The sequence below is a fragment of the Amblyomma mixtum genome, chromosome 5 (assembly GCF_055824585.1).
Source record: "Amblyomma mixtum isolate Tamu chromosome 5, ASM5582458v1, whole genome shotgun sequence".
In the NCBI taxonomy this organism is placed as follows: Eukaryota; Metazoa; Arthropoda; class Arachnida; order Ixodida; family Ixodidae; genus Amblyomma; species Amblyomma mixtum.
This window is the reverse complement of record NC_143016.1, coordinates 141,885,524-141,912,088: the sequence shown is the minus strand read 5'-3', so window position 1 is coordinate 141,912,088 and position 26,565 is coordinate 141,885,524. Positions and strand designations below refer to the sequence as shown.

General features: G+C 49.8%; 1 protein-coding gene and 1 long non-coding RNA gene across 3 annotated transcripts in view; both read left to right on the top strand.

Moving 5' to 3' along the window:
* The window catches only part of LOC149343928 (uncharacterized), a 56,821-nt gene that overhangs the window by 5,939 nt on the left and 24,317 nt on the right, over window positions 1-26,565 (top strand). The window lies entirely within an intron of this gene.
* On the top strand, window positions 24,584-26,080 carry LOC149343929 (uncharacterized). The gene has a single exon (XM_089542528.1). The coding sequence runs from the start codon at window positions 24,584-24,586 to the stop codon at window positions 25,493-25,495; it is 912 nt and encodes a 303-aa protein (XP_089398654.1). The 3' UTR covers window positions 25,496-26,080.

The window sequence follows — 26,565 nt, the reverse complement described above, 5'->3', positions numbered from 1 at the left end:
AATTTGAACGCGTGGTCCGGTACAACAGATGGACGGATGACTCCAAGCTTCAGCACGTGTTTTAAGGCGGAAGCCTTTAATGCCTCATCGTTGTAAGCAGGAGTTGTCGACAGAAATGTCACGCTTTTCAATTGGTCAAAATGCTCGTGACGTCACAGTGCGCGAATTTCAAGTGGGGCCAATTGTACTTTAGGTAGTAACCAATTAAAGGGATCGTGTAGTGATGCTCCAACTAAGTGGGACTGAGTTTAGTTAATTGCCTAATTAATCAATTAGCGTAATTAAGATAGAGGAGAATGAAGAGGTCAGAAGAAAAAGTAAAAGAAAGACGTGCGTCGCAGCAACAACCGCTGCTTAAAGAACAGATAAGTGGTCGATGTTTAGAAAAAATTTATTTACATATGTACACATGCCAAGGTTACAAGATACAATCACATTAACAAAAACACATGACATTAAGCATGTAAGGTGAGCCAATTAAACAGGTACCGTAAACATTTCTAAGTAACTAACAGGAATGGGCAATGTAAAATAAGAATGCACATATACCGATTGACAGAAGAGAGAAAAGTCGATAATTAGTCATTGAAACATTGAAAAGTTGACCTTAGCGCCAGTTTGGCCTAAAAACCAAGACAAGACGACCGTTATTAACAGAAATAAATGGCCATGACCATTGTCGGAGAAACTCTTCCTCACCCAAGAAAAAGAGTTCCTCGGACAAAAAACTAATCAGCTCCCGTCGGAGAGGGCCGAGAATTGGCCACACAGCGCGGCGTCGAAAGCCACTAGCGACCGCGGCGCATCGACTGCGCCATAAACTAAAAAGACCTGCAACTATTAACAGGCGAGCAAAACGGCCGCTGGGGAAGCGGCCGCGGGAGACGAAGCACGAAATGCCCTGCCCACGAAATCCCGCATGAACCGCGCGCCAAAAGACACGCGCTACAACACAGGTGACTGTAGCGTGGCGATTAGATTCCGGGAGCGGGCAATTCGGACAGATACTGGAGCGTAACACACCCCACCGCTCTAACCGGTCACAAGTAGGGAGCACTGCCCAGCCAAGTTTCCAGGCAAAGTCACGTAGATGATCTGGGAGAGGTGTCGACGCTAAACGCGCCCACTGAACGCGGCGCATAGGTGAGCGGCGAGACGCCGGCACAACAGGTAACAATAGTGTGCCCATAATGTCCACCACACGGTCTGCAACGATGTTGACAGCAGGTGCTACTGCTCTTACATGCCTGTAAAAGGCTACTGATGAAGCGTAGAAAGCGGTAGGTTGCTCTGACTGGGGTCCATGATTAACAGGGGCCGCCGGATCCAAAAAGCGTAAAGAAGGGCCCACAAAGTACCGAGCCAGGATTCGCGCCGGAGACGCGTTTCCTAGCAGGATACGCAAAATACTCTTCAACGCTAACAGCGAGGACGTGACGGACAAATTTGGAAAGGCAAACCCTCCTCTCTCCCGTGGCTGTCCAAGAACAGCACGGGCTACAAGCTCGGTTCCGCCTGACCAAAAGAACGAAAAAACTGTAGTCTGCACTCGCCTTATGACACGGAGGGGTGGTTTAACAGTGTAGCAGAGGTACCAGAAGGCACCAAGTATGACGGACTGAACCAGGTAGCGCCTCTCAAGCAGAGGCAACTCGAATGTCTGCGCCCTTCGCACACGAGCTGTAATGTCTTCGACGACCGAAGACCACACACCATTCCATATTCCAGCACAGTCGTAGGTCACACCTAAAATGCGCATCTGCGCGCACCACTGCAAAGGTATTGAAGATGTAATACGAGTCTGGGAAGACCCCACAAAAAAGTAACAACTCTTCGAGTAATTAAGAGCAGCCCCAGACAAGGAGGCGTACTCACGGAAAACATTTAAAGTTTCAAGCAGGCTGCGTTCATCAGCTAAGTACAGAGTGATGTCGTCTGCATAAGCAGTGACGCGTACCGCTTCGCTGCCTGGCAAAGCCAGACCTCTAATAAAGGAGTGGCGATTGACTGCCAAGAGGAAAGGCTCTAATGCTAAGACAAACAAAAGGGGGGAGAGCGGACAACCTTGACGGACGCCGCGGCGAACATCAAATGCGGTACTTTCCCGGCCATCGAGGAACAGAGTGCTTGAAATATCTCTGTACATCTCTTTAATGAGAAGCACGAATGAAGGTGGGAAGCCGAAAGCATCCAGCATCCCGTAAAGGTACTCGTGCTCTAAGAAGTCGAACGCCTTTTCCTGATCAAGGGAAACAAGAAGACCCTGTGCGCGCCGTCGTAAAGTATACGCTAGGATGTCTCGCGTTACAGAAGATAAACTGTGTATTTCACGGCCTGGGATGGAGCAAACCTGGTGGCAGGAAATAAGTGACGGGAGGAGAGCTCGTAGACGACGAACGAGTAATTTTGCTAACACTTTGTAATCTGAATTTAGCAGGGTGATAGGGCGCCAATCTGCCGGGCATGTCGACATAGGAGACTTTTTAGGAATAAGGACAATGCGGCCTCTTTTGAATGATTCAGGAAATACGTGCTCAGTAAAGCATATTTTTAATACTTCCAAGAAAATAGGGCCCACAATATCCCAAAATTCTAAATAGAACTCCACAGGAAGGCCGTCTGGACCAGGCGCTGAGCCTCGTTTCATGAAGTCCAACGCCTCCTTGATTTCATCTGTTTTTGGCACAGCCATAAGGCCATCATGGAGTTCAGTTGAAACCTGCGGCAAGCCTGCTAAAAATGGGGCTGCGGAAACGACATTGCGATCAACTAGAATGACCGACTGAGCAATACCCCTGAAATGGCTAAAAAACGCACTGAAATTCCTGCCACCTGGTTGGGACGTAGCCCCGGCGGAAGATGTAAACGCAGGGGCACCTTGAGTGTACAACAGCTCTTGGCGGGCCAACCGAAGCACCTCAGGATGAGCAGTTGGACTGCGTCGACAACGCCATGCAGCCGCTGTCAAAGAGGAGGCACGTAAAAGACGCTGTAGGCGCTCCGAAAGCTCCTCTTTCCATGCGCACATAAGCGACGAAGGCGACGGGGTGCGTTGAGCAATACGTAGCTTCGCCGTCACCACACGCACCTCATCTGACACGCGAGCCCTAAGGGCTCGACCAGATGCGGCGCAATGGTGACGCCACTGCTCCTTCAGACGGTCCCAGTCACCAGGCACCGCCCCAACAACCGAAAAACGCAAGACCCGTGTGAGCCCCTCTTTAGTGCTGGCGTCGTGAAGTATGCGTACATCCAACCGCCATGGTCTATGGGGTGATACTGCAGGCGCCGGAACCGTGAGTGATAGAAGAAAAGGGCGGTGGTCTGATATGTGCACCGGCGAGGATGGCAGCGTCAGTACATTAGCTACACACACTGACCGCGAAAGGCTCGCCGGAACGTACGCCCTGTCTAGCCTACTCGACGATAACCCGCGACGCCAAGTCCACACAAAGACGTTGCCATAGAGGAGCTCATACGCGTCCGTGAGCATGAAATGATTCACTAAGCGGCGCAACTAACGTGCATTCCAGCCTGGCCTACCCCTACCAGGGCCTTGCACATCGGCGACCGTATCGAGCACGCAGTTGAAATCGCCCAACATCACAACATTACGCCCTCCAAGAAAATACACATATAAATCTTTAAAGAATGCGTTTACCAAATTGGAATGCGCAGGCGCATAAATACAAAGAATTCTCAGGTGAAGTGCGTTAAACGTGCAGTCGAACGCCAACACGCGTCCAAGCGCATCGTAGGTAACATGATGATCGCGCAACAGTGAGCGGTTCAAAACAAGAACGCCAACGCCGCTAGAACGCGTGCTGGCGTACGAAAAAAAGGCATCGACGCCAAACCTACGCTTGAATTTCAACACGTCACTGAGACGAAAAAAATTGGTTTCTTGCAGGCAGACGATATCGCAACCCGAGGAACGAGCGAATGCGACCACCGTTGCCTGCTTCAAAACACTGCGGAACCCCTGCACGTTAAGAGTAATAATTTGAAGGTTAGTCATTTTAGAAATGAAAAATGAAACCTGAACAGTCGTGATGTTTAGGCAATACAAAGCGCGCCGCGAACGGCGCTAAACCACCTCACTTTTTGCGGAGGGTCGGACCAGAGGAGGCACGAGGCCTCCTTGGCCGACCGGCAGAATTGTCCGAGTCCGTAGTCGACGCATGTGGACGCTTTAAGCTCGAACTTAAAGCGACCATCTCAATATCCGACGACTCTTCGCTAGAAGTGCTAGCGCTGATCCTCGATGTTGAAGAGGACGGCGACTGCACAGGGTCAGCGTCTGGAGATGATCTTGGCTCTCGTACAAGCGATGACGAAGACGACGATGGCGGCGTCGGGTCCTCCTCAGGCGTGATGGCAGTCTCGTCAATGACGAGGTTGACTGAAGAGGACGAGGACGTCAAGCTGCTGTCGTCACCGTCGACCTCAGCTATGTCGGCGTCTCTGCTCAAAACCGCAACGCTGGCCGCGGGCTCTAGCGCGGGCTCCGAGGGTGGCACGTTCTCAGCCTCAGATTTTTCCAGGGACACAGTAGGCTCGGCCCCTGCCTCATCAGGGACGCTCGGAGAGACTGAGGCTGACGCAGCAGGAACCTTTACTGTCTGCTCGCTTGGTGCAGCACTGGACGCATCAACAGCAGACTCCGGCTCTTCCACGCAGCGACGCTGAGACGCAGTGGAAGCACCCGTAACGGCGGCGGTGTTGGATCCGCCGGTCTCCTTGATGGCTTCAACCGCTCCCTGAGCGGCCTGCGGGGGCGCAGGGCGGGCCGCAGCCTCCGAGTACGAGGGCTTGATAGCGCACGCCACAGTAGCGTGCGGATCACCACAACGACGACATGGCAGCACGCAACCCTGGCCTTGGTGCCCAAAGACCCCACAGCGGGCGCAGAAAGGAGCCGTGCACTGTGCCCTGAAGTGCGCAGTGGACCCGCAACGCCGGCAAACGCGCTGCATGCCCTTGTAGTCGCACGTCACGCGGTGGCCCGCGACCTTGATGTAGTTGGGTACGGGTGACTCTGGTTTCATTTCAATCCGCACGTAGCGGGTCCCGGTGGTGACAGTGGGACGCGATCCCATGACGCCGCGACTAATGTGCAGCACCTTGCCAAAAGGGGAGAGAGCCTTGGCAAGGGCGTCACTGGGTACACGTGCGGGCAGAAAAAGAACAGTCACCTGGGTCACCTGCGGGCTCAGGGGAACGATGGCGACGCGTTCCTTGCCGATGGTGAGGCAGGAAGCTTCAACGATTTTAGCCATGGCGGCTTCACTTTTCACAGTGACTTGGTAGTTGCGTCCACCGAAGTGCTGGACGCAGTACACTTCCTCCAATCCAACTACGGAGGCTGTCGCATCGACGACATCCTCCGGACTAGCCCCCTCAGGGACGACAACATCAAAGGCCAGAGCCTTTGTAGGTGGCTGGCTCACCATAATGAGGCGCCCGCCAGCCGAAGGACACCTTAACAAAACACGTCGAAATGTCACACACCGGCCACCGACGCAAGCCGGCGGCCGGAACACACACCGAAGCGTCCACCAGCACAGCTACTCGGACAACGAAGCCGCGTTCGCTCCACCACCACGCACTTCCCCCCAACTTCGACGTTGCTCGATTCGACGTTTCTCATTTCATATACATTGTGCGGAACATCCTAGACAGTTCAAACGTTTCACAGGTGAATGACAGAACACGATGGATAGAATTGTAATAGTGTAAATATCAAATAGCCTAATTAACCTTTCTAGTCAGACCACATAAATCAATAAAACCGAGTACGAAATTGGTCGAGTTGGGGAATCGAAACAGGGTCTCCGGAGTGCGACACGACCACGCTAGTCACTCCGCCATGCCAGCTGAATGGTTTGGAATGAACAAAGGCGCGTCTAGCTAATACGGCGTCTTCGTTCACTCCCATCTTCCCCCCTTCCCTTACGGCGAGGTTCAGGTGTCCACCCAGATATGCGAGATACATTTCCTTTCCAAAAAAATAAATTTACCGTCCAGCAAGGCGTAGAGCCGAATGGGCGATGGCGTTCTGTGGACTCCCTGGCAGCGTTGCAAGACGCTGTCGCGTTCCACCCTTACAGGCGAAGCTTAACCTCTTAACCCCATATCAGTGACACAAACAGACAGCCAATGGACGCGTCATTCGCTGGCAGCACTTGAATCATCATTCGCAACCACATTCGTGGCAGAATGTTATACTCAGGCTTTCGCCTTGCACCACTTTAGTCGCCAAAGTGTCTCCTAATTTTTTTCGCTGAAGGGCGCAGGTCGTACGTGGTTCGAGAACCGGGATTCATTCATAACGACGTGGAATGTATTTAAACACCAGTTCCTGAAGAATTTCAAGACGGTGCTTCGAAGAGAACGGGCCGATCTGCTCCTTCAGTCCTGAACTCAGCTCCCAAATAAAAACTTGCCTTTTAAATGACATATCCGCTATTTTTTTGCTGAATTTTATTTTATTTGTTTCATTTTACTCGAACATATCCACAAAATATCGTACCGAAAAGTGGCCTGAAACAATTAGACGCTCTTTTTTCAATTTCTTTTTTGATGGGTTTCACATCATAGCCACAGATTTACTTTCTCAGAATATGACCCATTACTTTCTGCGGATAACTCATCTCACAAAAGTAAAGAAAGAATAGAGTCCGTTGCTCTCCATTTGTGAAAAAAAAGCGCGAGCTATACTGCGGGAAGGACTATCGTTAAAAATTCAAGTGATTAGATTACCATGTTGCGTTTTTCTAATATACATGCACTGCATGACACACTGTGAAGACAATCTCTCAAAAGATGATAAAAAACATAGTGCATGGGGTCAAGGGAAGACAGAAGAGAGAAAAAAAAATCTCTGCCTCTCCCGTAACCGAGAGTAAACATGAAATGTTTACGGGCCTAATGTCATCTCGGTGGACACCCGAACCGCACCGTACAGGAAGGAAGGAACGCCACCACCCGTTCAGCGCGATGCCTTGCCATTTGAACGCAAGGTTTTTTGAGGAAAGTAAATGGCGCAGTAATTCTCTCCCATCTCGGTGGACACCCGAACCACACCGTAATGGAAGGGAGGAGCGCCAACACCCGTTCGGCGCGATGCCTTGCCCTTTGAACGCAGCGCTTCTCCCCCCCCGGGCCCCTGTGCGCCTGCGCGGCTTTGCTTCGATGCGCGAAGCCCCTAAGAGTTCACGTGTGACAACGAAGTGTATCGTGGCATTTATGTGCTTTTTGCACGCGTTATTAGAAATCGGAAATTATAATTCCGTGCATTATCAAACGTACAGCGACTGATATCTTGATAAACATTGAGAAGGCACTGGCAGCAGTTATTTTTTTGTGACTCCTTTGGAGACCAACCGGCGCTTGCATGCCGGTCGCGTAGGAGGGCTTACAGAGTCTCGTGAAATCTCGTCAAGTCTCGTACGGTGCCCGGATGTTCTCGTTTCAGAGCCCGGATGACTGGAATTCAGTGCCCGTATGAGTGGATTTCAGTGCCCGGATGAGTGGATTTTATTGCCCGGATAAGTGGATTTCAGTGCCCGGATGAGTGGATTTCAGTGCCCGGATGATGGCTCTCGGTCTCGGCGTGACGTCACCACACTGCCGACAACGGGGGCTAAAAGCATTTCATGCTCAAAATGTGCTTGTCTACTTCGAAGAGATGGCGAAGTTATTTCGTCGATCTGACCCGGATATGACTAAGCAGAAGAAACTCCGGTACCTTATGCGACGTGTAAAGGAGCAAATCTTTGCCGGACTGCTTCGCAATCCACCGAGCACGAATGCAGAGTTTGTCGGAGGCCACCACCATGGAAAATACACTCGATATGCGGTTACGGCAACACGAGCGTCAGCCTTTGGCGATGACTGCGGCAGCCATTGACATCAATACCAGTGATGGGCTTCGCGAAACCGTACGAGCTGCCGTTCTCGAGGAGCTCCAGAAACTGTTCCCGGCTGCGTCGCCTGCGCCAGCGGTTTCTACCCTATCCGAGGATATTAGGGAGGAGGTGCAACAGGCGCTTACAGCCCCAGCTTCCTTTCAGCCGTACTTAGCCCCACCGCTGATGACGTACGCCGCTGTTGCTCGTCGCGCACAACCGCCGCCGAGTCGCCGTCAGAAAACCCGGCGCCGCCACCACCTGCTCGTCCTGCTCCAGCGTATCCCAGTAAAAGTGACATCTGGCGCACTCCCAACTACCGTCCACTCTGCTGTCACTGCGGTGAACCGGGCCACCTGTACCGCAATTGCAGGTATCGTCAGATGGGCCTCCAGGGATTCCCTGCCGATGCACCACGTCCGCAGCCTGGGCAGCGACCCAGGGAAATCGACTATTATCTGGCGGAATCTGCCGGCGGGACACGCAGGTCTCCATCCCCACGTCGTTTCTCTTCTCCTCGTCGGTCTTACGGTGACTTCCCGCGGGGAAGCTCGCCAAGCCCCCGCCAGGAAAACTAAAAGCAGCAACCTTTGAGGGGGAGGTTGCTCATCGACGCAATGTACAAGACCCTCCTACGCCGGAACTGGGTGGCCACCTGATGCCACGACCAACTGCCGTCCATAACCATTACACGCCGACTCCACGCCAATGCCAGCTGACAAATCGAAGCAAACCCGTGCTGCACCGCAGCCGTGACCGTACACCACGCCTTACCCCTCACACGACGTCTACGACAGCAAACCTTAGCATTTCCCTCGCCGGAACAGACGTCACTGCACTCATCTACATAGGGGCCGATTACTGTATCCTCAGTGGACATGTCACAGCAACCCTGAAAAAGGTCAGCACTGCGTGGGTGGGCACACAGATTCGTACAGCCGGGGGTCACTTAGTTACACCGACTGGGATTTGCACATCAAGAGTGACAGCTGAAGGCGCAACCTACCTGGCAATGTTCGTCATACTCGAACATTGTTCACGTGACGTCATTCTCGGAATGGATTTCTTGACCGAGAATGGCGCGGTCATCGACCTCCAGTCAAAGGCCGTGTGTTTCTCCACAGAGAACGCAATACACAGAGCTTTAGACCACCCGACCGCACTTTGCATCCTGGATGACCACGTCATCATTCCACCTCGTTGGGGTCTCATGGTTTCTGTCGGCGCTAAGACTGTGCGGAATTTCGAAAGCGTCGCGGAAGGCAACCAGATCTTGCATTTTGCCAGAAGCCTTGCTGTCGCCAGAGGCGTCGGTTACCTCGTCGACGGAGCAACAGAAGTGCTGACAGCCAATTTCAGTGGTGCACACCAGCATCGGAACGTGGGAACCATTGTGGCTCACGTTGACGCCAATCCCCATGTCAGCAGTACATCCAGTATTCCCACAATGTCGTTGTCGGAACAGCAGAGCCCAGTCACTGGTTTCACGTTCGACGTCAATCCAAGACTCTCTCCGACGCAGCAACAACAAGTTAAAGATCTTCTGCGCTATGGCGACACCTTCTCGGTATCACTGCGTGTTGGACGAACTAACCTAGCGAAGCATCACATTATCACGGACGATAACGTGCACCCTCTCCGGCAGTCCCCCTACCGAGTATCTCTCGGTGAACGCAACGCTATTGGCCTCCCAGTCAAATAAATGCTCCGCGACGACGTAATTCGTCCTTCCTAGAGTCCCTGGGCGGAGCCAATCGTCCTTGTAAAGAAAAAAGACGGAACATTGCAGCTCTGTGTAGATTGCTGTCGCCTAAACAAAATCACTAAAAAGGATGTCTATCCTCTTCCCCGGATTGATTACGCTCTGGATCTCCTCTGTAGAGCGAAATACTTTTCTTCGATTGACCTCAAGTCAGGCTACTGGCAAATTGAGGTCGATGAGCGGGACCCTGAAAAAGCAGCTTTTATTACTCCAGATGGCCTTTATAAATTTACAGCCATGCCTTTTCGACTGTGCTCTGCACCGGCCACTTTCCAAAGCCTCATGGACACCGTGTTTGCCGATTTAAAATGGGAGACGTGTCTCGTCTATCTTGACGATGTTGTCGTCTTCGCCCCGACTTTTCAGGAGCACCTTCACCGCTTTGAATTGGTCCTAGAAGCCATAAGATCTTGTGGACCCGCGCTCAAAAATGAGAAATGCCACTTTGCGTATACAGAGCTAAAGTTCTTAGGGCCCGCTATGAATCAAGCCGGAGTTCAGCCTGATCCTGAGAAAACAACAGCTATTGCCAATTTTCCGCCGCCGCAAGACCTGAAAGCTGTCTGCCGTTTTCTTGGATTGTGCGCGTATTACCGTCGCTTCGTGAAAGATTTTGCTCGCATTGCCGAGCCGCTGACGCGCCTAACCCGGACGGACACACTTTTCAGATGGGAAGTAGCGCAAGAAAATGCATTCCGCAGCCTTCAAAGCCTCGTGCAGGCGCCTCCCATTCTGGCTCACTTCGACATAAACGCCGACACGAAGCCCCATACTGATGCCAGCAACATCGGCTTAGGTGCTGTCCTGATCCAGATCCAAGCAGGTCAAGAACGGGTCATCGCTTACGCAAGTCGGTGTTTCTCGCCAGCCGAATCAAACTATTCTGCTACCGTGAAAGAATGTCTTGCCATTGTATGGCCACTTCGAAATTCCGAGCGTACCTTTACGGCAAAAATTTTAAGGTGCTAACCGATCATCATGCCTTATGCTGGCTCTCAAGCCTCACAGACCCATCGCTCGCCTCGTCCGATGGAGTCTGCGCCTCCAGGAATACGACATGACGGTCTTGTACAAATCCGGGCGCAAGCACTGTGACGCCAATTGTCTGTCCCGCGCCCCAGTAGATCCTTATACCGACGTCTCTAATGATGACGACATCTTACTGAGTGCTCTTAGCGCCTCCTGCCTCGCTGAACAACAATGCGCCGACCTAGAACTTCGCGATGTAATGGAATTTATCAACGGTAGCAACATGACCGCCCGGCGCGCTTTCATGCGCGTGTTCTCCTCTCTACGCATCCGCAATGGTCTTCTGGTCAAGAAAAATTTCGCCTCGAACAATACACAATACCTAATTGTCGTACCGGCTGGCCTGCGCAATGAAATCCTCCAAGCCTCCCATGACGAACCCACTTCTGCACATTTGGGCATAGCCCGTGCGCTAGCCCGAATACAAGAGAAGTACTACTGGCCTCGTCTCCGTGCTGATGTCACTCACTACGTCAGAACGTGCCGAGCCTGTCAGCGTCGCAAGATGCCGTCAACCAAACAAGCTGGGCTCTTGATACCTATTAAACCACCCATAAGGCCCTTCCAACAAATAGGATTGGACATGCTGGGTCCGTTCCCAAGTTCGAACTCTGGCAACAAATGGATAAATGTAGCGACGAACTACCTGACCCGCTATGCAGAAATGTCATCTCTACCTAGCGGCACCGCTTTAGAAGTCGCCAAGTTCTTCGTCCATGAGATCGTACTCCGCCATGGGGCACCTGAAGTGCTTGTCACTGACAGAGGTCCTGCGGTGATGGCTGAGCTGCTGCAGGAGGTCTTGGTTTATAGCCATAGCGACCACCGCCGAACAACGTCGTAGCCCCCTCAGACGAAAGGGTTGACTGAAAGACTGAACCGAAACATTTCTGACATGATCTCCGTGAACCTGGATATTGAACACAAAACGTGGGACGAAGTGCTCCCTTATGTCACCTTCGCCTTCAATACGGCCATGCAAGAAACAACGCAGATTTCCCCTTCCCGCCTCGTTTACGGCCGAGCAGTGACGACGATGCTCGATGCAATGTTACCACATCTGGACGACTCTAGCCTTCACTCTGGTACCTACACCTTCATAGAACGCGCCGAAGCTGCTCGCCAACTGGCCAAAGTAGAAATTCAGGACCAACAACTTCGAGATGCAGACCATTGTAATCGGCGCCGTCATGAGGTCCATTATGCGCCTGGCGACCGTGTGTGGGTGTGGTCCCCCATTCAGCGACGAGGACTCAGCGAAAAACTCCTCCATCGCTTCTATGCACCATACCCCGTGATCAGGCCATTGGGCGACCTGAACTACGAGGTCATTCCCGATGGATTTCAGAAGTCACGACGGTCTCCGTGCCCTGAAGTGGTGCACGTGGTCCGCCTGAAGCCTTATCGCGAGCGGTAGACCTGCCCACTAATCCTGTTCCGTCCATCCGACAACTTCACTCATTCCCAGCATCAGGACGACGCTTCTTTTTGTCGGGGAGTAATGACACTGACCATTCGTCGTCATCGTTCTCCTGGCAACACGGCAGCGCGGAATGCGCGCGAGCTCGCCTTATAAAGAAAGAAGCTGAACTGTCTGGCAAGCGAATTCTCCACTTTTTGGCTGCTTCCGACGTCCACTGCAGTCGTCTACTTTGACGTACCCAATCGTGCCTGACGTGCTGAACCACGCGTGACAATATGACGCGATAGCCTTAACGAGTAAATGTCCGTACACACGGAAATGGTCATTCTTTACATTGAGAGAGCGCTGGAAGTTGTCATGCCAATATTGGCGGCGCGGTGCTCCGGTTAAGCGATGCTCTACTGCTCTTATAGGAGGTTAGTATATGACGCGATAGACTTAATGAGTTAATGCCCGTACACACGGAAATGGTCATTCTTTACATTCAGAGAGCGATGGGAGTTGTAATGCCAATATTGGCGGCGCGGTGTTCCGGTTAAGCGATGCGCTACTGCTCTTATAGGAGGTTAGTATATGACGCGATAGCCTTAATGAGTTAATGCCCGTACACACGGAAATGGTCATTCTTTACATTCAGAGAGCGCTGGGAGTTGTCATGCCAATATTGGCGGCGCGGTGCTCCGGTTAAGCGATGCGCTACTGCTCTTATAGGAGGTTAGTATATGACGCGATAGCCTTAATGAGTTAATGCCCGCACACACGGAAATGGTCATTCTTTACATTCAGAGAGCACTGGGAGTTGTCATGCCAATATTGGCGGCGCGGTGCTCACGTTAAGCGATGCGCTACTGCTCTTGAAGGAGGTAAGTATATGACGCGATAGCCTTAATCAGTTAATGCCCGTACACACGGAAATCGTCATTCTTTACATTCAGACAGCGCTGGGAGTTGTCATGCCAATACTGGCGGCGCGGAGCTCCGGTTAAGCGATGCGCTACTGCTCTTATAGGAGGTTAGTATATGACGCGATAGCCTTCATGAGTTAATGCGCGTACACACGGAAATCGTCATTCTTTACATTCAGAAAGCGCTGGGAGTTGTCATGGCAATATTGGCGGCGTGGTACTCCGCTTAGCAGTGCACTACTGCTCTTATAGCAGGTTATTATATGACGCGATAGCCTTAATGAGTTAATGCCCGTACACACGGAAATCGTCATTCTTTACATTCATAGAGCGCTGGGAGTCGTCATGCCAATATTGGCGGCGCGGTGCTCCGGTTAAGCGATGCGCTACTGCTCTTATAGGAGGTTAGTATATGACGCGATAGCCTCAATGAGTTAATGCCCGTACACACGTAAATCGTCATTCTTTACATTCAGAGAGCGCTGGGAGTTGTCATGCCAATATTGGCGGCGCGGAGCTCCGGTTAAGCGATGCGCTACTGCTCTTCTAGGAGGTTAGTGTATGACGCGATAGCCTTAATGAGTTACTGCCCGTTCACACGGAAATCGTCATTATTTACATTCAGAGAGCGCTGGGAGTTGTAATGCCAATATTGGCGGCGCGGTGTTCCGTTTAAGCGATGCGCTACTGCTCTTATAGGGGGTTAGTATATGACCCGATAGCCTTACTGAGTTAATGCGCGTACACACGGAAATGGTCATTCTTTACATGCAGAGAGCGCTGGGAGTTGTCATGCCAATATTGGCGGCGCGGTGCTCCGGTTAAGCGATGCGCTACTGCTCTTATAGGAGTTAAGTATATGACGCGATAGCCTTAATGAGTTAATGCCCGTACACACGGAAATGGTCATTCTTTACATTCAGAGAGCGCTGGGAGTTTTTATGCCAATATTGGCGGCGCGGTGCTCCGGTTAAGCGGTGCGCTACTGCTCTTATAGGAGGTTAGTATATGACGCGATAGCCTTAATGAGTTAATGCCCGTATACACAGAAATCGTCATTCTTTACATTCAGAGAGCGCTGGGAGTTGTCATGCCAATATTGGCGGCGCGGAGCTCCGGTTAAGCGATGCGCTACTGCTCTTATAGGAGGTTAGTATATGACGCGATAGCCTTAATGAGTTAATGCGCGTACACACGGAAATCATCATTCTTTACATTCAGAAAGCGCTGGGAGTTGTCATGGCAATATTGGCGGCGCGGTACTCCGGTTAGCGGTGCACTACTGCTCTTATAGCAGGTTAGTATATGACGCGATAGCCTTAATGAGTTACTGCCCGTTCACACGGAAATCGTCATTATTTACATTCAGAGAGCGCTGGGAGTTGTAATGCCAATATTGGCGGCGCGGTGTTCCGGTTAAGCGATGCGCTACTGCTCTTATAGGAGGTTAGTATATGACGCGATAGCCTTAATGAGTTAATGCCCGTACACACGGAAATGGTCATTCTTTACATTCAGAGAGCGCTGGGAGTTGTCATGCCAATATTGGCGGCGCGGTGCTCCGGTTAAGCGATGCGCTACTGCTCTTAAGGAGTTAAGTATATGACGCGATAGCCTTAATGAGTTAATGCCCGTACACACGGAAATGATCATTCTTTACATTCAGAGAGCGCTGGGAGTTTTTATGCCAATATTGGCGGCGCGGTGCTCCGGTTAAGCGGTGCGCTACTGCTCTTATAGAAGGTTAGTATAGGACGCGATAGCCTTAATGAGTTAATGCCCGTACACACGGAAATCGTCATTCTTTACATTCAGAGAGCGCTGGGAGCCGTCATGCCAATATTGGCGGTGCGGTGCTCCGGTTCAGCGATGCGCTACTGCTCTTATACGAGGTTAGTATATGACGCGATAGCCTCAATGAGTTAATGCCCGTACACACGTAAATCGTCATTCTTCACATTCAGAGAGCGCTGGGAGTTGTCATGCCAATATTGGCGGCGCGGAGCTCCGGTTAAGCGATGCGCTACTGCTCTTCTAGGAGGTTAGTGTATGACGCGATAGCCTTAATGAGTTACTGCCCGTTCACACGGAAATCGTCATTATTTACATTCAGAGAGCGCTGGGAGTTGTCATGTCAATATTGGCGGCACGGTTCTCCGTTTAAGCGATGCGCTACTGCTCTTATAGGAGGTTAGTATATGACGCGATAGCCTTAATGAGTTAATGTCCGTACGCACGGAAATCGTCATTCTGTACATTCAGAGAGCGCTGGGAGTTGTCATGCCAATATTGGCGGCGCGGTGCTCCGGTTAAGCGATGCGCTACTGCTCTTATACGAGGTTAGTATATGACGCGATAGCCTTAATGAGTTAATGCCCGTACACACGGAAATCCTCATTCTTTACATTCAGAAAGCGCTGGGAGTTGTCATGGCAATATAGGCGGCGCGGTACTCCGGTTAGCGGTGCACTACTGCTCTTATAGCAGGTTAGTATATGACGCGATAGCCTTAATGAGTTACTGCCCGTTCACACGGAAATCGTCATTATTTACATTCAGAGAGCGCTGGGAGTTGTAATGCCAATATTGGCGGCGCGGTGTTCCGGTTAAGCGATGCGCTACTGCTCTTATAGGAGGTTAGTATATGACGCGATAGCCTTAATGAGTTAATGCCCGTACACACGGAAATGGTCATTCTTTACATTCAGAGAGCGCTGGGAGTTGTCATGCCAATATTGGCGGCGCGGTGCTCCGGTTAAGCGATGCGCTACTGCTCTTAAGGAGTTAAGTATATGACGCGATAGCCTTAATGAGTTAATGCCCGTACACACGGAAATGGTCATTCTTTACATTCAGAGAGCGCTGGGAGTTTTTATGCCAATATTGGCGGCGCGGTGCTCCGGTTAAGCGGTGCGCTACTGCTCTTATAGGAGGTTAGTATAGGACGCGATAGCCTTAATGAGTTAATGCCCGTACACACGGAAATCGTCATTCTTTACATTCAGAGAGCGCTGGGAGCCGTCATGCCAATATTGGCGGTGCGGTGCTCCGGTTCAGCGATGCGCTACTGCTCTTATACGAGGTTAGTATATGACGCGATAGCCTCAATGAGTTAATGCCCGTACACACGTAAATCGTCATTCTTCACATTCAGAGAGCGCTGGGAGTTGTCATGCCAATATTGGCGGCGCGGAGCTCCGGTTAAGCGATGCGCTACTGCTCTTCTAGGAGGTTAGTGTATGACGCGAAAGCCTTAATGAGTTACTGCCCGTTCACACGGAAATCGTCATTATTTACATTCAGAGAGCGCTGGGAGTTGTCATGTCAATATTGGCGGCACGGTTCTCCGTTTAAGCGATGCGCTACTGCTCTTATAGGAGGTTAGTATATGACGCGATAGCCTTAATGAGTTAATGTCCGTACGCACGGAAATCGTCATTCTGTACATTCAGAGAGCGCTGGGAGTTGTCATGCCAATATTGGCGGCGCGGTGCTCCGGTTAAGCGATGCGCTACTGCTCTTATACGAGGTTAGTATATGACGCGATAGCCTTAATGAGTTAATGCCCGTACACACGGAAATCCTCATTCTTTACATTCAGAAAGCGCTGGGAGTTGTCATGGCAATATTGGCGGCGCGGTACTCCGGTTAGCGGTGCACTACTGCTCTTATAGCAGGTTAGTATATGACGCGATAGCCTTAATGAGTTACTGCCCGTTCACACGGAAATCGTCATTATTTACATTCAGAGAGCGCTGGGAGTTGTAATGCCAATATTGGCGGCGCGGTGTTCCGGTTAAGCGATGCGCTACTGCTCTTATAGGAGGTTAGTATATGACGCGATAGCCTTAATGAGTTAATGCCCGTACACACGGAAAAGGTCATTCTTTACATTCAGAGAGCGCTGGGAGTTGTCATGCCAATATTGGCGGCGCGGTGCTCCGGTTAAGCGATGCGCTACTGCTCTTATACGAGGTTAGTATATGACGCGATAGCCTCAATGAGTTAATGCCCGTACACACGTAAATCGTCATTCTTCACATTCAGAGAGCGCTGGGAGTTGTCATGCCAATATTGGCGGCGCGGAGCTCCGGTTAAGCGATGCGCTACTGCTCTTAAGGAGTTAAGTATATGACGCGATAGCCTTAATGAGTTAATGCCCGTACACACGGAAATGGTCATTCTTTACATTCAGAGAGCGCTGGGAGTTTTTATGCCAATATTGGCGGCGCGGTGCTCCGGTTAAGCGGTGCGCTACTGCTCTTATAGGAGGTTAGTATAGGACGCGATAGCCTTAATGAGTTAATGCCCGTACACACGGAAATCGTCATTCTTTACATTCAGAGAGCGCTGGGAGCCGTCATGCCAATATTGGCGGTGCGGTGCTCCGGTTCAGCGATGCGCTACTGCTCTTATACGAGGTTAGTATATGACGCGATAGCCTCAATGAGTTAATGCCCGTACACACGTAAATCGTCATTCTTCACATTCAGAGAGCGCTGGGAGTTGTCATGCCAATATTGGCGGCGCGGGGCTCCGGTTAAGCGATGCGCTACTGCTCTTCTAGGAGGTTAGTGTATGACGCGATAGCCTTAATGAGTTACTGCCCGTTCACACGGAAATCGTCATTATTTACATTCAGAGAGCGCTGGGAGTTGTCATGTCAATATTGGCGGCACGGTTCTCCGTTTAAGCGATGCGCTACTGCTCTTATAGGAGGTTAGTATATGACGCGATAGCCTTAATGAGTTAATGTCCGTACGCACGGAAATCGTCATTCTGTACATGCAGAGAGCGCTGGGAGTTGTCATGCCAATATTGGCGGCGCGGTGCTCCGGTTAAGCGATGCGCTACTGCTCTTATAGGAGTTAAGTATATGACGCGATAGCCTTAATGAGTTAATGCCCGTACACACGGAAATGGTCATTCTTTACATTCAGAGAGCGCTGGGAGTTTTTATGCCAATATTGGCGGCGCGGTGCTCCGGTTAAGCGGTGCGCTACTGCTCTTATAGGAGGTTAGTATATGACGCGATAGCCTTAATGAGTTAATGCCCGTATACACAGAAATCGTCATTCTTTACATTCAGAGAGCGCTGGGAGTTGTCATGCCAATATTGGCGGCGCGGAGCTCCGGTTAAGCGATGCGCTACTGCTCTTATAGGAGGTTAGTATATGACGCGATAGCCTTAATGAGTTAATGCGCGTACACACGGAAATCGTCATTCTTTACATTCAGAAAGCGCTGGGAGTTGTCATGGCAATATTGGCGGCGCGGTACTCCGGTTAGCGGTGCACTACTGCTCTTATAGCAGGTTAGTATATGACGCGATAGCCTTAATGAGTTACTGCCCGTTCACACGGAAATCGTCATTATTTACATTCAGAGAGCGCTGGGAGTTGTAATGCCAATATTGGCGGCGCGGTGTTCCGGTTAAGCGATGCGCTACTGCTCTTATAGGAGGTTAGTATATGACGCGATAGCCTTAATGAGTTAATGCCCGTACACACGGAAATGGTCATTCTTTACATTCAGAGAGCGCTGGGAGTTGTCATGCCAATATTGGCGGCGCGGTGCTCCGGTTAAGCGATGCGCTACTGCTCTTAAGGAGTTAAGTATATGACGCGATAGCCTTAATGAGTTAATGCCCGTACACACGGAAATGGTCATTCTTTACATTCAGAGAGCGCTGGGAGTTTTTATGCCAATATTGGCGGCGCGGTGCTCCGGTTAAGCGGTGCGCTACTGCTCTTATAGGAGGTTAGTATAGGACGCGATAGCCTTAATGAGTTAATGCCCGTACACACGGAAATCGTCATTCTTTACATTCAGAGAGCGCTGGGAGCCGTCATGCCAATATTGGCGGTGCGGTGCTCCGGTTCAGCGATGCGCTACTGCTCTTATACGAGGTTAGTATATGACGCGATAGCCTCAATGAGTTAATGCCCGTACACACGTAAATCGTCATTCTTCACATTCAGAGAGCGCTGGGAGTTGTCATGCCAATATTGGCGGCGCGGAGCTCCGGTTAAGCGATGCGCTACTGCTCTTCTAGGAGGTTAGTGTATGACGCGATAGCCTTAATGAGTTACTGCCCGTTCACACGGAAATCGTCTTTATTTACATTCAGAGAGCGCTGGGAGTTGTCATGTCAATATTGGCGGCACGGTTCTCCGTTTAAGCGATGCGCTACTGCTCTTATAGGAGGTTAGTATATGACGCGATAGCCTTAATGAGTTAATGTCCGTACGCACGGAAATCGTCATTCTGTACATGCAGAGAGCGCTGGGAGTTGTCATGCCAATATTGGCGGCGCGGTGCTCCGGTTAAGCGATGCGCTACTGCTCTTATAGGAGTTAAGTATATGACGCGATAGCCTTAATGAGTTAATGCCCGTACACACGGAAATGGTCATTCTTTACATTCAGAGAGCGCTGGGAGTTTTTATGCCAATATTGGCGGCGCGGTGCTCCGGTTAAGCGGTGCGCTACTGCTCTTATAGGAGGTTAGTATATGACGCGATAGCCTTAATGAGTTAATGCCCGTATACACAGAAATCGTCATTCTTTACATTCAGAGAGCGCTGGGAGTTGTCATGCCAATATTGGCGGCGCGGAGCTCCGGTTAAGCGATGCGCTACTGCTCTTATAGGAGGTTAGTATATGACGCGATAGCCTTAATGAGTTAATGCGCGTACACACGGAAATCGTCATTCTTTACATTCAGAAAGCGCTGGGAGTTGTCATGGCAATATTGGCGGCGCGGTACTCCGGTTAGCGGTGCACTACTGCTCTTATAGCAGGTTAGTATATGACGCGATAGCCTTAATGAGTTACTGCCCGTTCACACGGAAATCGTCATTATTTACATTCAGAGAGCGCTGGGAGTTGTAATGCCAATATTGGCGGCGCGGTGTTCCGGTTAAGCGATGCGCTACTGCTCTTATAGGAGGTTAGTATATGACGCGATAGCCTTAATGAGTTAATGCCCGTACACACGGAAATGGTCATTCTTTACATTCAGAGAGCGCTGGGAGTTGTCATGCCAATATTGGCGGCGCGGTGCTCCGGTTAAGCGATGCGCTACTGCTCTTAAGGAGTTAAGTATATGACGCGATAGCCTTAATGAGTTAATGCCCGTACACACGGAAATGGTCATTCTTTACATTCAGAGAGCGCTGGGAGTTTTTATGCCAATATTGGCGGCGCGGTGCTCCGGTTAAGCGGTGCGCTACTGCTCTTATAGGAGGTTAGTATAGGACGCGATAGCCTTAATGAGTTAATGCCCGTACACACGGAAATCGTCATTCTTTACATTCAGAGAGCGCTGGGAGCCGTCATGCCAATATTGGCGGTGCGGTGCTCCGGTTCAGCGATGCGCTACTGCTCTTATACGAGGTTAGTATATGACGCGATAGCCTCAATGAGTTAATGCCCGTACACACGTAAATCGTCATTCTTCACATTCAGAGAGCGCTGGGAGTTGTCATGCCAATATTGGCGGCGCGGAGCTCCGGTTAAGCGATGCGCTACTGCTCTTCTAGGAGGTTAGTGTATGACGCGATAGCCTTAATGAGTTACTGCCCGTTCACACGGAAATCGTCTTTATTTACATTCAGAGAGCGCTGGGAGTTGTCATGTCAATATTGGCGGCACGGTTCTCCGTTTAAGCGATGCGCTACTGCTCTTATAGGAGGTTAGTATATGACGCGATAGCCTTAATGAGTTAATGTCCGTACGCACGGAAATCGTCATTCTGTACATTCAGAGAGCGCTGGGAGTTGTCATGCCAATATTGGCGGCGCGGTGCTCCGGTTAAGCGATGCGCTACTGCTCTTATACGAGGTTAGTATATGACGCGATAGCCTTAATGAGTTAATGCCCGTACACACGGAAATCCTCATTCTTTACATTCAGAAAGCGCTGGGAGTTGTCATGGCAATATTGGCGGCGCGGTACTCCGGTTAGCGGTGCACTACTGCTCTTATAGCAGGTTAGTATATGACGCGATAGCCTTAATGAGTTACTGCCCGTTCACACGGAAATCGTCATTATTTACATTCAGAGAGCGCTGGGAGTTGTAATGCCAATATTGGCGGCGCGGTGTTCCGGTTAAGCGATGCGCTACTGCTCTTATAGGAGGTTAGTATATGACGCGATAGCCTTAATGAGTTAATGCCCGTACACACGGAAATGGTCATTCTTTACATTCAGAGAGCGCTGGGAGTTGTCATGCCAATATTGGCGGCGCGGTGCTCCGGTTAAGCGATGCGCTACTGCTCTTAAGGAGTTAAGTATATGACGCGATAGCCTTAATGAGTTAATGCCCGTACACACGGAAATGGTCATTCTTTACATTCAGAGAGCGCTGGGAGTTTTTATGCCAATATTGGCGGCGCGGTGCTCCGGTTAAGCGGTGCGCTACTGCTCTTATAGGAGGTTAGTATAGGACGCGATAGCCTTAATGAGTTAATGCCCGTACACACGGAAATCGTCATTCTTTACATTCAGAGAGCGCTGGGAGCCGTCATGCCAATATTGGCGGTGCGGTGCTCCGGTTCAGCGATGCGCTACTGCTCTTATACGAGGTTAGTATATGACGCGATAGCCTCAATGAGTTAATGCCCGTACACACGTAAATCGTCATTCTTCACATTCAGAGAGCGCTGGGAGTTGTCATGCCAATATTGGCGGCGCGGAGCTCCGGTTAAGCGATGCGCTACTGCTCTTCTAGGAGGTTAGTGTATGACGCGATAGCCTTAATGAGTTACTGCCCGTTCACACGGAAATCGTCATTATTTACATTCAGAGAGCGCTGGGAGTTGTCATGTCAATATTGGCGGCACGGTTCTCCGTTTAAGCGATGCGCTACTGCTCTTATAGGAGGTTAGTATATGACGCGATAGCCTTAATGAGTTAATGTCCGTACGCACGGAAATCGTCATTCTGTACATTCAGAGAGCGCTGGGAGTTGTCATGCCAATATTGGCGGCGCGGTGCTCCGGTTAAGCGATGCGCTACTGCTCTTATACGAGGTTAGTATATGACGCGATAGCCTTAATGAGTTAATGCCCGTACACACGGAAATCCTCATTCTTTACATTCAGAAAGCGCTGGGAGTTGTCATGGCAATATTGGCGGCGCGGTACTCCGGTTAGCGGTGCACTACTGCTCTTATAGCAGGTTAGTATATGACGCGATAGCCTTAATGAGTTACTGCCCGTTCACACGGAAATCGTCATTATTTACATTCAGAGAGCGCTGGGAGTTGTAATGCCAATATTGGCGGCGCGGTGTTCCGGTTAAGCGATGCGCTACTGCTCTTATAGGAGGTTAGTATATGACGCGATAGCCTTAATGAGTTAATGCCCGTACACACGGAAATGGTCATTCTTTACATTCAGAGAGCGCTGGGAGTTGTCATGCCAATATTGGCGGCGCGGTGCTCCGGTTAAGCGATGCGCTACTGCTCTTATACGAGGTTAGTATATGACGCGATAGCCTCAATGAGTTAATGCCCGTACACACGTAAATCGTCATTCTTCACATTCAGAGAGCGCTGGGAGTTGTCATGCCAATATTGGCGGCGCGGAGCTCCGGTTAAGCGATGCGCTACTGCTCTTAAGGAGTTAAGTATATGACGCGATAGCCTTAATGAGTTAATGCCCGTACACACGGAAATGGTCATTCTTTACATTCAGAGAGCGCTGGGAGTTTTTATGCCAATATTGGCGGCGCGGTGCTCCGGTTAAGCGGTGCGCTACTGCTCTTATAGGAGGTTAGTATAGGACGCGATAGCCTTAATGAGTTAATGCCCGTACACACGGAAATCGTCATTCTTTACATTCAGAGAGCGCTGGGAGCCGTCATGCCAATATTGGCGGTGCGGTGCTCCGGTTCAGCGATGCGCTACTGCTCTTATACGAGGTTAGTATATGACGCGATAGCCTCAATGAGTTAATGCCCGTACACACGTAAATCGTCATTCTTCACATTCAGAGAGCGCTGGGAGTTGTCATGCCAATATTGGCGGCGCGGAGCTCCGGTTAAGCGATGCGCTACTGCTCTTCTAGGAGGTTAGTGTATGACGCGATAGCCTTAATGAGTTACTGCCCGTTCACACGGAAATCGTCATTATTTACATTCAGAGAGCGCTGGGAGTTGTCATGTCAATATTGGCGGCACGGTTCTCCGTTTAAGCGATGCGCTACTGCTCTTATAGGAGGTTAGTATATGACGCGATAGCCTTAATGAGTTAATGTCCGTACGCACGGAAATCGTCATTCTGTACATTCAGAGAGCGCTGGGAGTTGTCATGCCAATATTGGCGGCGCGGTGCTCCGGTTAAGCGATGCGCTACTGCTCTTATACGAGGTTAGTATATGACGCGATAGCCTTAATGAGTTAATGCCCGTACACACGGAAATCCTCATTCTTTACATTGAGAGAGCGCTGGGAGTTGTCATGCCAATATTGGCGGCGTGGTGCTCCGGTTAATCGATGCGCTTCTGCCCTTATTGAAGGTTAGTATATGACGCGATAGCCTTAATGAGTTAATGCCCGTTCACACGGAAATCGTCATTCTTTACATTCATGGACCGCTGGCAGCTGTCAGGTCATTCCTGGCGCCGAGGTGCTGCGGTTAAGCGTTGCGGCAATGCTCTGATAGGAGGTTAGTATAAGATGCGATAGCCTTAAAGAGTTAATGCCCATACAAACGGAAATGATCATTCTATACATTCAGAGAGCGCTGGGAGTTGTCATGTCAATCTTGGCGCCGCGGCGCTCCGGTTAAGCGATGCGCCACTGCTCTTATAGGAAGCTAGTATATGACGCGATAGCTTTTATGGGTTAATGCTCATACACAAGGAAATGGTCATTCTTTACTTTCATAGACCTCTGGGAGTTGTCAGGCCACTCCTGGTGCCTAGGGGCTGCGGTTAAGCGTTGCGCCACTGCTGTGATAAGAATTTAGTATATGGCGCCATAGCCTTAAAGGGGCCCTGCACCATAATCTGAGTGCATTGTTTTGCTTCCTTGTTGCAACTGTTGAGTTATGGCGACGCTATTACCGCCGGTCATAACACGCATATGTTTGTATTTAATATTTTAAGTTGCTCGAGAATCAAAATCATGGCACTGACGTCGTCGGCACACAGCGGTGGTCTTTTGCATTGTTGCAGCAGATATGACTTCAGCTGGCGGACAGTTATGATTGGATGAACAACTAATAACAAGCTAATTGTGTTTCGTAACAATATGTTATGTTTTGTTGTGTCCTTTTATATTAAATTGAAAATAACTAGCATCTTTTTTGACGCCAAAGCATTTCAAAGCTTGTTAGAAAAAAAGACCCAGCAGAGGCGCTGGCAATTACTTTGCATCAAACAATTTCGTGGCCTCCTGCTGCGCCGCTCTGCCCAAGCTCCGCCCACAACCGGTGTCGCACTTCGCCGCCGTGCAGCAGTGCCTGAGCGCTGCTTGGCTTGGTATACAAATATCGGAAGGAAAGACAAGATCGCCTTGTTATCAGAAAGACTGCCAGCTTTGTGACAATGCCCCCACATTTGCAGTGCTCTGTGTGTTCTGTAGATTGCACTTCGTCAGATGGCACTATTGACTGCAGTGAGTGTGGTCACAGATACCACACTGGGAAATGCGCCGGAATTACCGATGCTACGCTCAAAACAAAGGGAGATGAATACCGTAAAGCCTGGCGCTGCATCTTCTGTAGGCGCTCGAAAGCACGCACGCCGGCTGCGCAGGATGCAAAACTCGCCAGTGATGATAGCGTGGATCTGAGGATCTGGATGATGGCAATTAGTGATAAGCTTGACCAGCTGCTGCCTCTTAAAGAAACGATTGACGGTATCGAAGACTCATTGCAGCTGTTAAGCGACCAGTACGATGATTTGCTTTCACGCACAGAGCGGAACGAGCGCGAGGTGAAAGAACTAAGGAAGAGGGTGGAAAAGGTCGAAACACAGAATGATGATGTCGCTCAATTGAAAGATGACATTGATGACCTTGAATGGAGGAGCCGCCGCCTCAACCTAGAATTTCATGGCATCCAAGAAACTGATAAAGAAAACCTGTTGGATAAGATAAATGCACTGACTGCCCAAATTAAACTTCCTGCCCTCTCAGCGAATGATGTAGTGGCAGTTCACCGTCTGCCAGCAAAAAAAGATAAGATCCCAGGCATAATTTGTCGTTTCGCAAGGCAAGCTGACAGGGACGCGTGGTGGCAAAACAGAAAGAAACTGCAAGAAGCAGACGGAAATATCTTCGTGCTAGAAAACCTAACGAAAAGAACCCGTGCACTGTTGTTCGAAGCTAAGAACTGGGCAAAAGTTAAGAAATACAAATACGTGTGGCATAGCAATGGCCGAATTCTGGTACGAAAGGCTGATGGACTGAATGCCGAATTGGTATCGAGCGTTGGCGACCTGGAGAAGCTTGCCTAAAGGCGGATGACCCATGGATATGGCGTCCTACGTTTTGCCGCACGACTTCCAGAAACACATAGGGAAACCGTTTTTGCAGTCATTCAAATGCTTTCATCTGAACATAAGATCAATCAAATATAAAAAATTAGGTCTGGATTTACTTCTTGATGAGCTAAATGAGTCACTAGATTGTGTATTGCTAACTGAGACATGGTCAACGGACAGCACCGACGTTTATAGACTTGCTGGGTATGAATCTTGTTACTTAAATCGCTCCTCTGGAAGGGGTGGCGGAATTTGCATTTTGATAAACAAAATGTACGACTATGAACTGCTTGAAAATTTTTCCATCGTTACAGATGATTATGAAATTGTATCTGTTCTTGTTCACAACAATTTGTTGGTAGTTTGTTACCGTCCTCCACATGGAAAGATGGCGCCTTTCTTTGACTACTTAGAAACGCTGTTCTCCTTTGTTGATATTAATCGTTATAGTATTATATTTGGTGGTGATATTAACATAAATATGATGAATGCTTCTTTGCAAACTAACTTTTCTGTTTTGTTGAACACGCATGGTATTAGGAACACTATTGATATGCCGACGAGAGTGACAGAAAGTTCATCCTCATTAATTGATGTGTTCCTTACAAATATTGACACATGTAGAATCAAAGCGGGTGTACTTACGTCAGATCTCAGTGATCACTTGCCTATATTTTTGTGCGCCAAAAGTCAATTCAGCAAAAATAAAGCACGACATACATATTTTGTTCAACATATGACACACTGCAACCTTTCCAAGTTTTATAGCAAAGTTTCACGCACTTCGTGGGATCAAGTTTTTGGTAGCCAAGATGCGAACGTTGCTTATGACACATTCATGAAAATACTGAAACCAATCTATGAGGAGAGTTTCCCTTTAGTAGCAAGGAAGAACGGTAGAAAAATTCGAAAACCATGGGTTAACGCAGAACTTTCCGCGAGGATCAGAAAAAAGAATAACTTGTACCACCAATTTGTCAAAAGCAAAGACAAAAAAATACTACTAGAATTTAAAGCTTTCCGTAATCGTCTAGATAAAGATA

Bases quoted from the DNA above. Each gene is read 5' to 3' on its own strand.
- LOC149343929 (XM_089542528.1), top strand. From the start codon at position 24,584: ATGCCCCCACATTTGCAGTGCTCTGTGTGTTCTGTAGATTGCACTTCG.